The 12,826-nt window shown below is 50.5% G+C and overlaps 8 protein-coding genes across 8 annotated transcripts; 4 read left to right on the top strand and 4 right to left on the bottom strand.

Moving 5' to 3' along the window:
* Nucleotides 1-444: 444 nt before the first annotated feature.
* On the top strand, nt 445-2,235 carry MIND_00615200 (NACHT domain-containing protein; the record flags this gene model as incomplete). The annotated part of the gene is made up of 6 exons (XM_037362904.1): nt 445-448; nt 497-535; nt 587-1,677; nt 1,741-1,880; nt 1,932-2,079; nt 2,128-2,235. 6 exons carry the CDS (start codon nt 445-447, stop codon nt 2,233-2,235), a joined length of 1,530 nt encoding a protein of 509 aa, XP_037220825.1.
* Nucleotides 2,236-2,532: 297 nt separating this feature from the next.
* Nucleotides 2,533-3,465, bottom strand: MIND_00615100 (Phenazine biosynthesis PhzC/PhzF protein; the record flags this gene model as incomplete). Its single annotated transcript, XM_037362903.1, has 1 exon — nt 2,533-3,465. The coding sequence occupies exon 1, from the start codon at nt 3,445-3,447 to the stop codon at nt 2,533-2,535; it is 915 nt and encodes a 304-aa protein (XP_037220824.1). The 5' UTR covers nt 3,448-3,465.
* A 944-nt stretch (nt 3,466-4,409) lies between these two features.
* On the top strand, nt 4,410-5,165 carry MIND_00615000 (Glycoside hydrolase family 1 protein; the record flags this gene model as incomplete). The annotated part of the gene is made up of 2 exons (XM_037362902.1): nt 4,410-4,502; nt 4,551-5,165. The coding sequence occupies exons 1-2, from the start codon at nt 4,428-4,430 to the stop codon at nt 5,163-5,165; spliced, it is 690 nt and encodes a 229-aa protein (XP_037220823.1). The 5' UTR covers nt 4,410-4,427.
* An 83-nt stretch (nt 5,166-5,248) lies between these two features.
* On the top strand, nt 5,249-7,888 carry MIND_00614900 (Glycoside hydrolase family 1 protein; the record flags this gene model as incomplete). The annotated part of the gene is made up of 17 exons (XM_037362901.1): nt 5,249-5,479; nt 5,525-5,798; nt 5,851-5,888; nt 5,937-5,983; nt 6,031-6,110; nt 6,157-6,204; nt 6,252-6,330; nt 6,379-6,426; nt 6,477-6,532; nt 6,579-6,641; nt 6,696-6,828; nt 6,881-7,065; nt 7,112-7,374; nt 7,429-7,494; nt 7,545-7,644; nt 7,696-7,806; nt 7,857-7,888. The coding sequence occupies exons 1-17, from the start codon at nt 5,333-5,335 to the stop codon at nt 7,886-7,888; spliced, it is 1,770 nt and encodes a 589-aa protein (XP_037220822.1). The 5' UTR covers nt 5,249-5,332.
* Nucleotides 7,889-7,913: 25 nt separating this feature from the next.
* MIND_00614800 (uncharacterized protein) lies at nt 7,914-8,625 on the bottom strand (the record flags this gene model as incomplete). Its single annotated transcript, XM_037362900.1, has 2 exons — nt 8,296-8,625; nt 7,914-8,252 (listed from the first exon to the last, which is right to left on the bottom strand). The coding sequence occupies exons 1-2, from the start codon at nt 8,614-8,616 to the stop codon at nt 7,914-7,916; spliced, it is 660 nt and encodes a 219-aa protein (XP_037220821.1). The 5' UTR covers nt 8,617-8,625.
* An 867-nt stretch (nt 8,626-9,492) lies between these two features.
* Nucleotides 9,493-10,806, top strand: MIND_00614700 (uncharacterized protein; the record flags this gene model as incomplete). Its single annotated transcript, XM_037362899.1, has 4 exons — nt 9,493-9,750; nt 9,810-10,130; nt 10,181-10,659; nt 10,710-10,806. The coding sequence occupies 4 exons, from the start codon at nt 9,493-9,495 to the stop codon at nt 10,804-10,806; spliced, it is 1,155 nt and encodes a 384-aa protein (XP_037220820.1).
* A 66-nt stretch (nt 10,807-10,872) lies between these two features.
* Nucleotides 10,873-11,875, bottom strand: MIND_00614600 (Triosephosphate isomerase; the record flags this gene model as incomplete). The annotated part of the gene is made up of 6 exons (XM_037362898.1): nt 10,873-10,961; nt 11,017-11,204; nt 11,252-11,450; nt 11,503-11,546; nt 11,593-11,742; nt 11,772-11,875. 6 exons carry the CDS (start codon nt 11,873-11,875, stop codon nt 10,873-10,875), a joined length of 774 nt encoding a protein of 257 aa, XP_037220819.1.
* A 58-nt stretch (nt 11,876-11,933) lies between these two features.
* MIND_00614500 (uncharacterized protein) lies at nt 11,934-12,669 on the bottom strand (the record flags this gene model as incomplete). Its single annotated transcript, XM_037362897.1, has 5 exons — nt 11,934-12,042; nt 12,094-12,310; nt 12,364-12,472; nt 12,528-12,533; nt 12,571-12,669. 5 exons carry the CDS (start codon nt 12,667-12,669, stop codon nt 11,934-11,936), a joined length of 540 nt encoding a protein of 179 aa, XP_037220818.1.
* Between the last annotated feature and the right edge of the window lie 157 nt (nt 12,670-12,826).

Genomic DNA, 12,826 nt, shown 5'->3' with positions numbered 1-12,826 from the left:
TTTCGCAGTGCTCAAAGAGCCGATACTAGTCTTGTTTTATTCCACAAGTTGGTGGAGACAGAGACAAAGTTTGATAACGATCTGCCTGTTTTGATGCACGTGCCTGCCTACGCTCTTTTGGTCACGCCTCGATGAGCAACATTCTCGCGCTGCTGTTTATCACTCTCCCTGCGGCGCCTGCGCCAGGATCACACTTTTGTTTCGCGAGCGCTTACGAAACCCGACGTCCAATAGCAGCTCGTCGCAACAGCGCCCACTGACTCTATCAGTCTTCAGTCGCCTGCATTTCGTCACCGATTCCTCGACGTCCATGTCCAAATTAGTCACTAGATTGATCGCCACACCCAGCCTCCAAAGTGCACGGTTGCTTGCATCCACCGACTCACATCAGCCGCCATTTCCACTCCTACAAATTCTTCTGAACATGACTTGTTTGAAGCAATCATGAGTGCCCACCACTCCCCTCTTACTCGAAGCCCACTAACAGACGAACAAGTCCTGCCAATTACCCCTATGCAATATAACGGATTCGACGGCAAGTTTTCAAAGGATATATGTCATGAAGGAGGCTCACAAAAAATGCTAGGCCTCTTCTTGCTTCATAGTGCCATTGTTATTGGCGCCGCTCATGACTCGGTGGAACGCCAGCCTTCACCGCGTTGCCATCCCCAGACGCGAAAAGTCGTGTTTGAAATTATCTTAGCCTGGACTAAGAATGCACAACGCGGTCCGCGTGTCATGTGGGTTCATGGAGAAGGCGGCTCCGGAAAGACCGCGATATCACAAACAGTCGCTGAATATTGTGCCCATACTGGCCAACTCGGCGCGTCGTTCTTCTTCTCGTACAACAAAGGCGATCTCAGTGATGGTCGCAAATTATTCCTCACGTTGGCGTACAAACTCGCCCACGCTATTCCCGCCCTTCGTATTCCCATATCTCGGGCCATCCAGTACGACACGACAATTCTCAGCGATTCCCCCGAGGTCCAAGCCGAGAAGCTAATAATTGAACCCTTCCAAACGACCCACCACCCTCCCGTCCCGACGCTAGTTCTCATCGATGGCCTTGATGCATGTGAAGGCGATGATATGCAGCAACGTATTCTTGCCATAATCGCCCAACTTGTTGTTGTCCACAAGCTACCGCTGTTCTTTTTTATCACGAGCCGAGTCAGTACGACCATACAAACTGCTTTCGACAGCACCATGGTTCGCAAAGTCTCGACGACAATTCCACTCGACGTGTTTACCTCAGACGAAGAAGTCCGCACGTTTCTTCGTAGCGAATTTGCCTCTATTCGACATTACCATGCACCGGTGATGACGACAATTCCAGAGCCGTGGCCGTCTACGGATGTGGTGGAGTTATTGGTCAACAAATCTGGTGGCCAGTTTCTCTACCCCTCGACGGTGGTAAAATACGTCAACGATCCTCGAGGTAATCCTGCAGAACGGCTTGTGGAGGTTGTCGTTGCCGCAGCAGGTCAGAGCAATCTTTCACCCACAGACCATCTATATCATCATATTCTTTCCAACGGTGTCGGTCTGGTCGGGGATCCTTCCTCCGTTTTGCATGTGCTTGGTCCTTTGGCGTGCCTTTATGCTGCACTTCCGCCGAATGACCTCGCCCTCTTACTTGGCATCAGTCCTGGCGAGATATCTGAAGTTCTTGGAAACGTGCGTTCACTTGTCGACCTCCCACAACCCCAAACGCTCACTCGCAGTGCCCGCATTATGCAGGCTGCAACCATCGAATTTTTGACCGACCTCAACAGAGCGGGTCATTTCTGGGTCGATCTCGGAGTACACCATGCTGAGTTGGCCAGCGGATGCATACGCTATATCGACCAACACCTCGATGGCTTGGAAGGAATTAATTTGTGTGTGATTTCCCTCAGAGTCAAGACCATTAACCAATCTGGGTCTCCAAGAGCATTATATCAATATACGCGCCGCAGATGGACAAAACATCTGGACAACGCCATTCCAACAGTAGCTTTGCTTGAGCAACTCAGCAATCCTCGATTCGTCTACTCGCGCGTACTCCCCGAGATTGAGATTGTTATTTCCTGGCTTCAGGTTCGACTGTCACTGTTTTAACCACCCGAAACGCTCATCGACTCCCAGAGAATTCCGGATATTTCTGGCGACCTTCTCTATCTGTGGCAGAGATGGGCTACTGAACAGCTCCTTCAGCAATCACCACTCTCTTCCGTCAGATCATTCTCGCCCTAGACAGAACATGGCTATGCGTTTTTTACACGTCACAACGACGCTTTACGCGTCTGCGATTCGTTTCGGGCCCTGCAGTTCCAGAGTCGCAGAAGGACAACCTCCGATGACTCCTTGGATCAACTGCAGCGTGGATGCGTTGACTGGCAGTGAGTGTAATCCATGCACATTTTTGACGCGCTTAACTCACTGCAACTGACAGATGAGTATGCCTCTCTTCGACATAGACTATGTTTACGAGTTTCGTTTCGCTTACTTAACTTGAATGTAATTGGATAGAAAGACCGCCCATCGAACCTGTCAAACATGCACCGCACCCTCCATGACCTCGACTGCCTCTCCTTCCAATGCGATTGACTTGATCCGTTGCATGTCGTCGACATCTACCGCCACTGTGATGTCACTCCGCCGCCCCATTTCGACGCCTTGGATAATTTTGAACTCATGTAACCCTGGTCCTTTTTGTGAAGCAAGCCAACCTGCCAGAGTACAAGCAGCGGAGCCTGTCGCTGGATCTTCCAGCGGGCCATCGAACATCCGCGTCCGGATTGAGATCAATCCATCATTGCTCGGGACCTCGTAGAATGCATATATCCCGGCGAAGCCAACGCCCCATTCACCCAAACTTGTCCTTTCAGCAGCCGGAATCTCGAGGCGTGTCGGGTAAGGCTGGAGTTGAGCAAGTGCTTCTTCGGAGGACAGTGCAAGCAATAGAAAAGTCATGCCCTTCACGACTGACGCACACCCTTCAGAGCCCGACATGCCATTTAGATAGTCACTGTCGCATAAGCGTGGCTGTAGTTCCTTCACAGAAGAGATGGAAAGTCGTGGATGGACTTTGAAATCAATCGGGGCATTCAGGCGAACTCCGCCTCCCGGGGCACGAACGACAGGAATATCGCCAGCTCGAGTATGCAACGTTATTTGCTCCAGATGTGGCCAGCGCGACAGCAAATAAAACCCCGAGCCCACGGTAGGGTGTCCGGCAAATGGCAATTCCTCCGTCGTGGTGAATATGTCGATCGTAAACGTGCTTTCAGTCGTGTTTTCCTCCAGTTCGTGCAGAAATACGGTCTCAGAGAGATTGAATTCGCGTGCGATGAGCTGTTTTTGCTCCTGGGAAAGCGAGGATTTAGCTGGGACCAGTACAATTGCTAGGGGATTGCCAATGAATGGCGTGGACGTGAAGACATCGAGTTGAATGAATCTCAGCATTACGAAGAAGGAGGTAGAGTCACAGCCAACCCCACGGATACACGGCCCGAGATTGAGAGACGTAATGACGCGATCACGTGAATATGGCGTAATTTCTTTCCAGTCCACCTCTCATGTTTCTCGCTGTTTCAATCTCGTATGGCGGCTTAAAGGCCGAGCAAATGAGTACGATGGAGATGGAACATATCGAGCGTGCCTTGTCAATGGACCTCTCGCTTTTGGGACTGCCTCCGCCAAGCCCATGGTCAAGCTACTTTCTGGAGAACGACAATCGCGTCGAATGCACTTGGAAGCCAGTGAGTGAATAGCCGTTATCGTTCGAGTTTGACGAGACGTAGGACGCCGCCACACTGTCCTCTATTATGCGCATTTTCAGTTGGGACATGGGGTTTCACCTCAAAACCACATCTGAAATTGAGTCGGTGAAAGAGAGATGTAGTATGTGAGTAGACCTATACGCTCCAACGCTGGAACGAGCTCGAAGTTTATGCAGAGTGCACTTTTCCGTGAAGAAAATCAATGGCCAAGACCCAGCTACAAGTCCTCCGCCGCTGAAGTGCGAGCCAGTTGGAGTTGAAGGGCCGTCTGAATCGACAGCTGTGATGCAGTTGGTTCAGGAGTATCGGGCAAATCGTGAAGCGCTTGCCAATGCAGCTGTTCGGGGCCGGCGTATTGAACAAGAGATAGCTAATCTTGGAGGAAAAGAGCTGGGACTGGTGTCAGGTGCGATTTGATCCACTGCCAGTGCTGTGCTGACACCTTTCAGAGCTGGAACTTATCGAAGGAGTACATGACCTCGAAGAGCAAGTCAAGGAGGAGCAAGTAAAGCTGTTCGAAGCAGAAAAGGTACTCGAGGATGTGCTGCGCGAGTGTGAACAACCAGTGGTAGTACCAGAATTGGTGAGGCTGATGTCCATCTGGGACCCGGCCGATGCTGGTTGCGAAAAGGCATAGAACGAGTCACTTTGACTCGAACCACCATGTACAACCCAAACTTTTGTTTTGCCATCCCAGCCAAGATTGAATGCAACGATGTCGAATTGCAACCATTCGTCGTAAGTAGATAGACTGTTCCAAGTCTCCGTCTCCTCATGTCATCGCAGCCAGACCGACACGCTGAATCATTCTTTGCGGCAACAGCAGCCCACCCCGAACTTTATGCATATCTCCCTTGGGGCCCCTTCTCTTCCACTTCGGATTTTGTGAAGACCCTCATCGAAGGTCGTATTCAACCAGACCATGGCGCAGTCCTGTTTGCGGTCTTGGATAAGCCATCGCGTGAATTGAGAGGGATTATTGGACTGTTGCGCACCTCTCCTACCAACCTGTCGACTGAACTCGGGTTTGTCATCATCCTCCCGAAGTTTCAAGGCACCCATATAACTCGTTGTGCTGGTGCACTTTTGTTGAAGTTTGTCCTGGGATTACCGGAGGAAGGCGGGCTGGGGTTGCGTCGGGCTGTCTGGCAAGCAAATTCAGGGAATGGGCGTAGTATTCGCGTTGCAGAGAGAATGGGCTTCAGACGCGAGGGCCTTTTGCGCTGGGAAAGAACTCTCCCGGGCGGAAAAGAAGGGAGTAGCAACGGGAAAACATTGCGCGACGAAGACCCCCTCCCAAATAATGTTAGTCGAGATACAGTTCTCCTCAGCGTTTGTTGGGATGACTGGGAGGAAGGCGGGGTGAAGCAATTGGTCGAGAAGCTATTGCAACCGAGTTAGTGAATTCCAAGCTCTATGTTCACGGTGGTCGGTCTTGCACAGAATTGAAGAACACGTGAGCTTCAAATGTCTTCTCTTCCTCCACGACCCGTCATGCGCACCATTGGCGGACTTCTCGTCGGGCCGCGGACTATAAAACAGGCCCGCTAGTACGTAGCCATGCATTCATGGCTACTTTCTTGCTCTTCGCACTCTTCGGACTGGCATTTGGCGCCACAACAACAACAGAGCTCAAACCTACATCCACGTTCCCTCCCGTAGGGTCGGTACCTCGAGATTTCTCGCCTGCTGGCCTCGAGGCCTTGTGGAATCTGGTATGCATCGTCGCATGCACATTACAGCACTCTAATGTCGCTCAGGTCGGACCCGTCGAAGCCCCACCATTCACAACGACTGTTACTCCTACGAGCACACATGTTTCACTACCATCACCGCCACCACCGTTATATCCTTCGTTCTACGCCCCAGCGCCAAAGGATGTCCTCCCGGGCCTCAAGTTTCCTCCCGGGTTCAAGTTTGGCGTAGCAACCGCCGCATATCAGGTGGAAGGCGCAGTGAAGGACGAGGGAAAGGGACCTACTATCTGGGACTGGAATAGTCGCCAGCCCGGTGCCGTTGGCGATAATACTACGGGTATATGTCGACAAGGAACCTTCCCCCAATCCAATCATTAACATGATCACAGGAGATGTCGTGGATCTACAGTACTTTCTGTACAAAGAGGTTGGCGGCTTTGTCCCCCGTTCCTTGTCCCTCACAAACATTGAATAGGATGTGCTTAGAGTTGCTGCACTTGGGGTTAACGCCCATTCATTCTCGTATGCATCACCTGACTCAACACACAATGTCCACTTACCCGAGGCAGCATTTCGTGGGCTCGCATCCTCCCTTTTGCTACCAAGGATTCGCCCATAAACAAGGCAGGGATCGAACATTACAGTGACCGTAAATTTGTTCACATCGTGTTTGGGCACGCATAATACCTTCGCAGTGATCGATTACCATATTGCTCATGGTGTTGAGCCTGTGGCTACACTTTGTAAGGACACAGTCCTGGCTGGTTTGTGTCTTTAACGTTGGAGACAGTCCATTGGGACACGCCTCTCGCGTTGGCTGTTTACTATGGAGGGTTTACTTCACCGAAAGTTGTGGATGACTTTATCCAGTCAAGTGCCATTTATCATTAGATTCACAGCTGGCTTACTCCCAACAGTTATGCTAAAACAGTATTCGCAGCATACAATGGACGTGTCAAAACCTGGTCAGTGTGTTTGCGGTCGTTCACAGTAAGCATTAATGTCGTGTTTCCAGGTATACCTTCAATGAACCTCGAGTTTTCTGCTCCCAAGTCGGTGGCTATCCCTTCAGTGAGTCTAAGGAAAGTTGACCACTGAAGCACTCATCATGGTTCAGACATATCGCTCGCTCCGGGTGTCAACGCATCAACAGCACCATACCGATGTTCTTACAACCTTCGTAAGTCGAGATGAACTCAGGGAGGAACTGTGGCCATACCAACACATCTTATAGTTAAAGCCCATGCTGGTGCTGTCAAAGGTATCTCGATCCTCTATATCAATCGGTTTCGAAACTCAGACTTACCACCAGCCTTCCGGGAAATGAAGATCCAAGGTGAAATCGCCTTGAAGAGTGATGATTTCATGTTCGCAGTTGATTTTGTTGACTGATTCATCTGCTGACACGCGTGTTCTTAGTGGTATCCCATGGCGCTCCAATTCGACAGACGACTCACTGGCCGTTGAGCGTCACGCGGCCTTCCGCATCGGCGCGTTTGCTGACCCACTTTATACCACGGGCGACTGGCCAAAAATTATGACTGACACGTTACCGCCTGAGTACCTTCCACGCTTCACCGAACAAGAGAAGAAGGATAATCTTGGTTCGTATTCCTCATCAACCCAACACTTTTCTTCAACAGATTATAGGTTCCGCCGACTTTTTTGCAATTGACTCCTATCGAGAGCAGTTTGTCTCTGCCCCGCTAGATGACGGCGGAATAGCTGGTTGCATTCACAACACAACACATCCCTTATGGCCTGAATGTCATTCGGTCGTGTTATTCGACTCGAATGCCGGCTGGGCGGCCGGTATATCACCCGATCCTCTCAGCTCTTGGCTCCAGGCAACGCCAAACACGCTCAGATCATTTTTGAAAGGGCTACAAGAGCGATGGCCAACAAAGAAAATGGTCGGCAGATACGATACTCCAACTCCTTCCAGACCGTTCTGACAACTCAATCAGTACATTTCCGAATTTGGATTCGTCGAACCGTTTGAAGAGCTGAGGACAGAAATGTTCCGCATCACAGTATGTGTCTGACGTCGTTGCACATTGCGTCTTGCCTTATAATTATGCAGGAAGACGTAGCACGAACGGATTATTTCATGACCTACCTTGGTCAGATCCTTCTCTCTATCCACGAAGATGAAGTGCCCATTGCTGGTGCATTTGCTTGGGGTTAGCAAGTTGGCTAGTTCCCTTCCGTGTCCTGATTCATACCCGTGACAGCCATGATCGATAATGCGGAATGGGGCAGCGGGACCAGTGCGAAATTCGGCATCCAGCATGTCAATTATACGACACTGGAGAGAACTTACAAGCGATCTGCGCTTTCACTTGGTGAGACCGTGGCTCGTTTATGACTAACTGACGCTCATCTTTTGTCGTAGCTGAATTCTTCAAATCACATCTCCAAACTTAGAACATTACATTGAAAGCGGCACTACTTATACTTTCAGTCTGTTGATCTCACTCTGAATATTCATCCTGGCTCTTGTTTCCAGCTCCTCCTTCCCGTCCCCAATGAAGATTTTTCCACGCGCAAGAAATGTCTGAAGGACCTTGGTTCGTCCCACACGATATTCTTCGTCAGGATAATGCGCATACTCAGTTCTAACTCCTTGTGCGTATCGGTCATAATCACTGGGAGGTTGTCCCAGGATGCTCATGTCCAAGTCAAGTAATAGAGCAACGTCTGCAGTTTCGAGCGGAGACGGTAATGAGGAGGGAATAGCGTGGTCTATTGTTGCTTCGATGAGGGAGGTAACAGCCGCTCTAAGCTTGATCTGGAAATTTTTCAGAGTCAGAAACGGCGGGGGCATTGCGAACCATTTCATCGGATTTGGTTTCAGCTACGAATTCCTCCCAAACGTGGATACTTTCGTGCTCATTCCAAGGACTTCCTTTGATGGGACTGTACACACAGTCGTGAAACCAAATTGCAAGCTCGATGATCCCGCGTGGAGGAGTCGACTCGGTTTTGAGTGCGCTCAACATAAAGCTAACATGTTCGATGGTGTGGTAAGCGCGTTGTGGTTCTGAATATCGGGTTTGAAGATTGGCAGCCATGTTTTCTACGACTGAATTATCGATATGTGGGTCGATAGTACGTATCGTAGCAAGGAAATGGGATTCAGTGGCTAGTGACATCGAAGTCGAGAGGAGGCAGTTATCGTCACGTGAGGGAGTCACGGTGACCTCAACTTGAACTTCACGCGTTGAATTGCTCTTCCTTGTAGCCCTGGAATCTCTCAAGGCACAAGTTTGAGCTACTTTGGCATCGTCATCCGGCTCTTCCCGCCAACAACGAACTGCACTCGACGTTTGCTACTCCTACGGGCTAAGGCCCAGGGCTTTGTTTATGTAAATGTAACAGGTCCAGGCCCATCGCTAAAGAACATGGGATTCGAATACGATCCATACACCAGAGCGTCTTACACAACGAATTTGAGCGGGAATGCGTCTTCAGCGTCAACGTCTGGAACCTCTCACCCTTGAAGGTCGTCCTTCTTCACTGGTGGACATCGGAAGGGCCATTGATTGTCGTGACATTTGGTCAGTCTTTGTCTAGACTGGAGCAAGATCAACAACAGGTTGGTGAGTCGTATGAGGAGGGTTTATCAGGTAACAGTGTAGCGCCGGAGCCGGTTCGACATCTGGATAGCGAGCTTCCTAGTCACTCGATAATGCCGGCTGGCCCATGTATACTCCTGACTGATGTGCCTCGTCTATGTACACAATGGAACTGCCAGTGGGGCAGCTAGTTTGCTGTAGTTTGGCGTCACAAAACGGGCGGGTCACATCAATTCACATCTTGAAGAAAACTTTTACTTATGGCCCACTTATGTCTGGCAGCTTGGACCCTGGCTGCGTTCTCCGAGTGCCGGCGCAAACGAGGCCCAACTTATCTAAAATGCAGCTTGTGCTATTTTCGAGTAGAGGGGATCAACATCTGAGAAAGCAGTCCCGCTCTACCCACGCGAAGGGCGCTTTGCGAGCGTCATCTGGTATCCGCCGCTGCCTTCAATGTCGTATGGTCTTCTCTCCCCCGACAAACCTCTTGGTCGACGCAGACCGAAATCTGCTATTGTTTGGGCCGCTGCTGGCCTCGGAATTGCCGCTGTCGTATTGGTCGCACTGGAACGAAACACCGATATCTTATCTGCGCCATTTGGCGGTGTGAAGAACAGCAAGGCCCCGGTCGTTGACATTGAACCACCACTACAGCAAGTACGAACACGTGCGTATATTCGCGCTGCTTCATTGGGCACAGAAGGATTCGGAGTGAGTGGATGATTGCTTGCTTGCTTGCCTGCCTGTCCATTGACCTTTTGTGTGTTCAGTCCATCCTGCAGCACTTCAAGCATAGCATCGTACTATCTTCGGCGCTGAACAGCACCCTTATCTTGTCTTGGAACGAGGTAATCGACGACACGAACGTGTATTCAACCTCGGAAATCTACAATGCTCGCATTCCTCCCCATCAACTAACCGGAGTGGACTTGACCAAGGCGTGCCGAGTCCAAGACCATCTACCACACGGAGAACGGGAGCCGCTTGTGCGCGCTCTCTGCAATGGAGAAGACTGGGCAACACAGAAGATGGATGGTCTCAAAAGGTCCTTGGCGGATTGCTCTAGCATTCTAGATTTGGAGAATGACGAGGTGTGCAGACACATTTCCCGACTTGAACTCTACGCTGACAATATCTGGAGCTCATCCAAGACATGAACGGCTGTATCATGCCTTGGGTCCGGGACAGGCTCACACCCAATATCGATGCTCCCCCTCCATCATTAACGACAAGCAGCCGCCCGGTAACAGTCGGCATTCATATTCGGTGGGGTGACACTGCAGTCTCCCCGACAAAAACCGACTTTGATCCCGCTACACATACCTTCTACGGCTCTATGTCTCTCAACCACATCTCAAAAGTGATTTCGGACCTTCGCACTCATTTTCCGGAACATGGCGTCCATTTGACCATTGCCATGGAAAGAGCAGATTCACGCGTCTTAGACTGGCTAGGTGAAGAAGCTGGTTCATATACATTGTTGGATTCGACGGATGTCTTGGGCGATCTCCAGAAGCTTGCAGCCAACGATGTGTTGATGTTGGGGGAATCATCCTATGGAGTTTTGGCTCATTTGATTGCGCCCGGTCCAGGCTTGACTCTTGTGGAAGGCGGTGGCCTGTAAGCTTATTTTCCAATAATCCGTGCTTGAAAGACTGATCCATTGGCAGTCGAAAATTTTCCAATACCAGTGGGTGGGGGCGGCATGTCGTTTATATGGACCAATACACCTCTGATAGTGTTCTGCTACTTGAACGGCCAGTATAACCACTCGAGTGTTGCATTTTCCTTCGTCGTACATTTGAATTTTACATCTAATAAGCTGTCTCTTTTCTACTTGCGGGTGGCATTGATAATGTCAACAAACTCGGGTTTGAGTGACGCCCCTCCAACTAAGAAGCCATCGACATCCGGCTGGACACCTTGGTGAACATTATTAGCCCATCAAAAAGTACCACACTACAGAGAGGAACATACCGAGCTCCCCACAGTTGCCCTTATTTACGCTTCCACCATAGATGATGCGAATCGACTCTGCGACGGCTGGAGAAACTGCCTTGGCGAGGAAAGCGCGTATGTCCGCATGGGTGTCCTGGGCCTGTTTCGAGGTCGCGACTTTGCCGGTTCCGATAGCCCAGACAGGCTCGTACGCAATGACGATTTTGCTATGAACGATAAGTTCGGCGATAGTGCGGCGGAGATGAACAGAAACCTCCAATCGTCCGGGGAAATTTCGTCGACTACAGCTTGGAGTTGTGCTGAACAAACTTGCGTGGTCTGGTCAGTTTCGCGCTCTTGAAGGGTTTCTCCGATACAGAGGATGACCGAGAGGGAGGAGGCAATTGCGGCTTTCGTTTTTTGCGCGACGGTTGCAGAAGACTCGTGGAACAGAGTTCTTCGTTCAGAATGACCTTTGGAGGTTAAGTCGGGACATACACAAAAGAGAGAGACAGTTTTACGCACCAAGGATAACATACGGAATGGCGGCATCCTTGAGTTGAGCAGGGCTGCAAGATTAAACATCACTTGGCTGGATGACGATAAACCGCCCACCTAATCTCGCCCGTAAACGCACCAGAGTCCTTGAAGTAGCAGTTCTGGGCAGCAACCTGGATTTCTGGTCGCAGGATGTCTTTCAGAGGCAGAAGGTAGAGTGACGGAGGGGCCACAACGACCTCTAGGTCAAGATCAGCCTCGATGAGGCTTTGCACGGCGACAACTTGCCAACGGACGAATCGATATCGGCCTGATTAAGCAGCTCGACGAGCTTCTTCTTCTCAGCCACCGTGTTGGGATTCATTTTGAAGTTGCCGCCGACGAAGAATTTGCGAGCCATGGTGGGCGGACGGAAACGGGAGGGTGATTGATGACTAACACACACCTACATCTACTATCTACTTCATCTTTGCTTGGTTGGCGACGAGCTTGGCCGCGAAATGGAGATCCGCTGCAATGTCTTTGCCCAAATTCCAGATGATCAGAGCCGGCACAATGACCCACCATCTGGGAAGCTTTCAGTTCTCTCGCGACAGCAACTGAACCGACCTTACTCACACATTGGTTGAAACCCAGTACATAATGATGTCAGAAACACTGTTGTGTCCCACAGCGCACCAGTCGCAAAAATACTCCTGGGCCCAATAGAGCAGCGTTTTCGACAGCGTCATCGTTGCGCTCGCCACACCGAGGAGAGGCGCGGGAGGCCATGCAGCAATATGTGCAGCATAAACATAGAGGAGGTTCAAAGTCGTTTCAAATATGTTCAGAAGAGCTGATGTGCTTTCAGCAGTGCGTACCATTGACAGGCTGGCATATTAGACTTACACTGGGCGTTGGGGAATCCGTCTCCGCGGTCGAACCACGGTTTGCCATAGAGGCGGTCAATGTGTTGGTACGATTGGTAAGGGAGGAAGAACCAGGCGAGATCGCCGCCCTAGACATTTAAGCTGCCTGTCAGTCTGTCGCGCGTCATGCCTACCTCCATTGACCTCGGTCTAGGATATCGTTAGTGGGTCTAAAAATGGAATTGACGCGGCCTTGCCGTAAGAAACAGTAGCTGACGTCCAGAAGAATAATCGGCGTGGTCAGCACGAACCAGAGGCTCACCCACATATGGGTCTTCAGAGTCATCGTTTGCAGAGCAAAGGGAGGGCGCCAGCAAAGCAATACATTCGCGGCAAGCTCAAGGTCATGTGACCGTTCAGATTATAACCTCGACGCGACAACGGTTTTAAAAATGTGAATGGATGGTATCAACGCGTAGATATGACCTAAAGATAACGCAATG

The sequence above is a fragment of the Mycena indigotica genome (genome assembly GCF_014461135.1).
Source record: "Mycena indigotica strain 171206Taipei chromosome Unknown Mind.scaff0005, whole genome shotgun sequence".
NCBI classification, from domain to species: Eukaryota; Fungi; Basidiomycota; class Agaricomycetes; order Agaricales; family Mycenaceae; genus Mycena; species Mycena indigotica.
The sequence above is the reverse complement of the archived record's forward strand: the minus strand, read 5'-3'. Positions and strand labels throughout refer to the sequence as shown.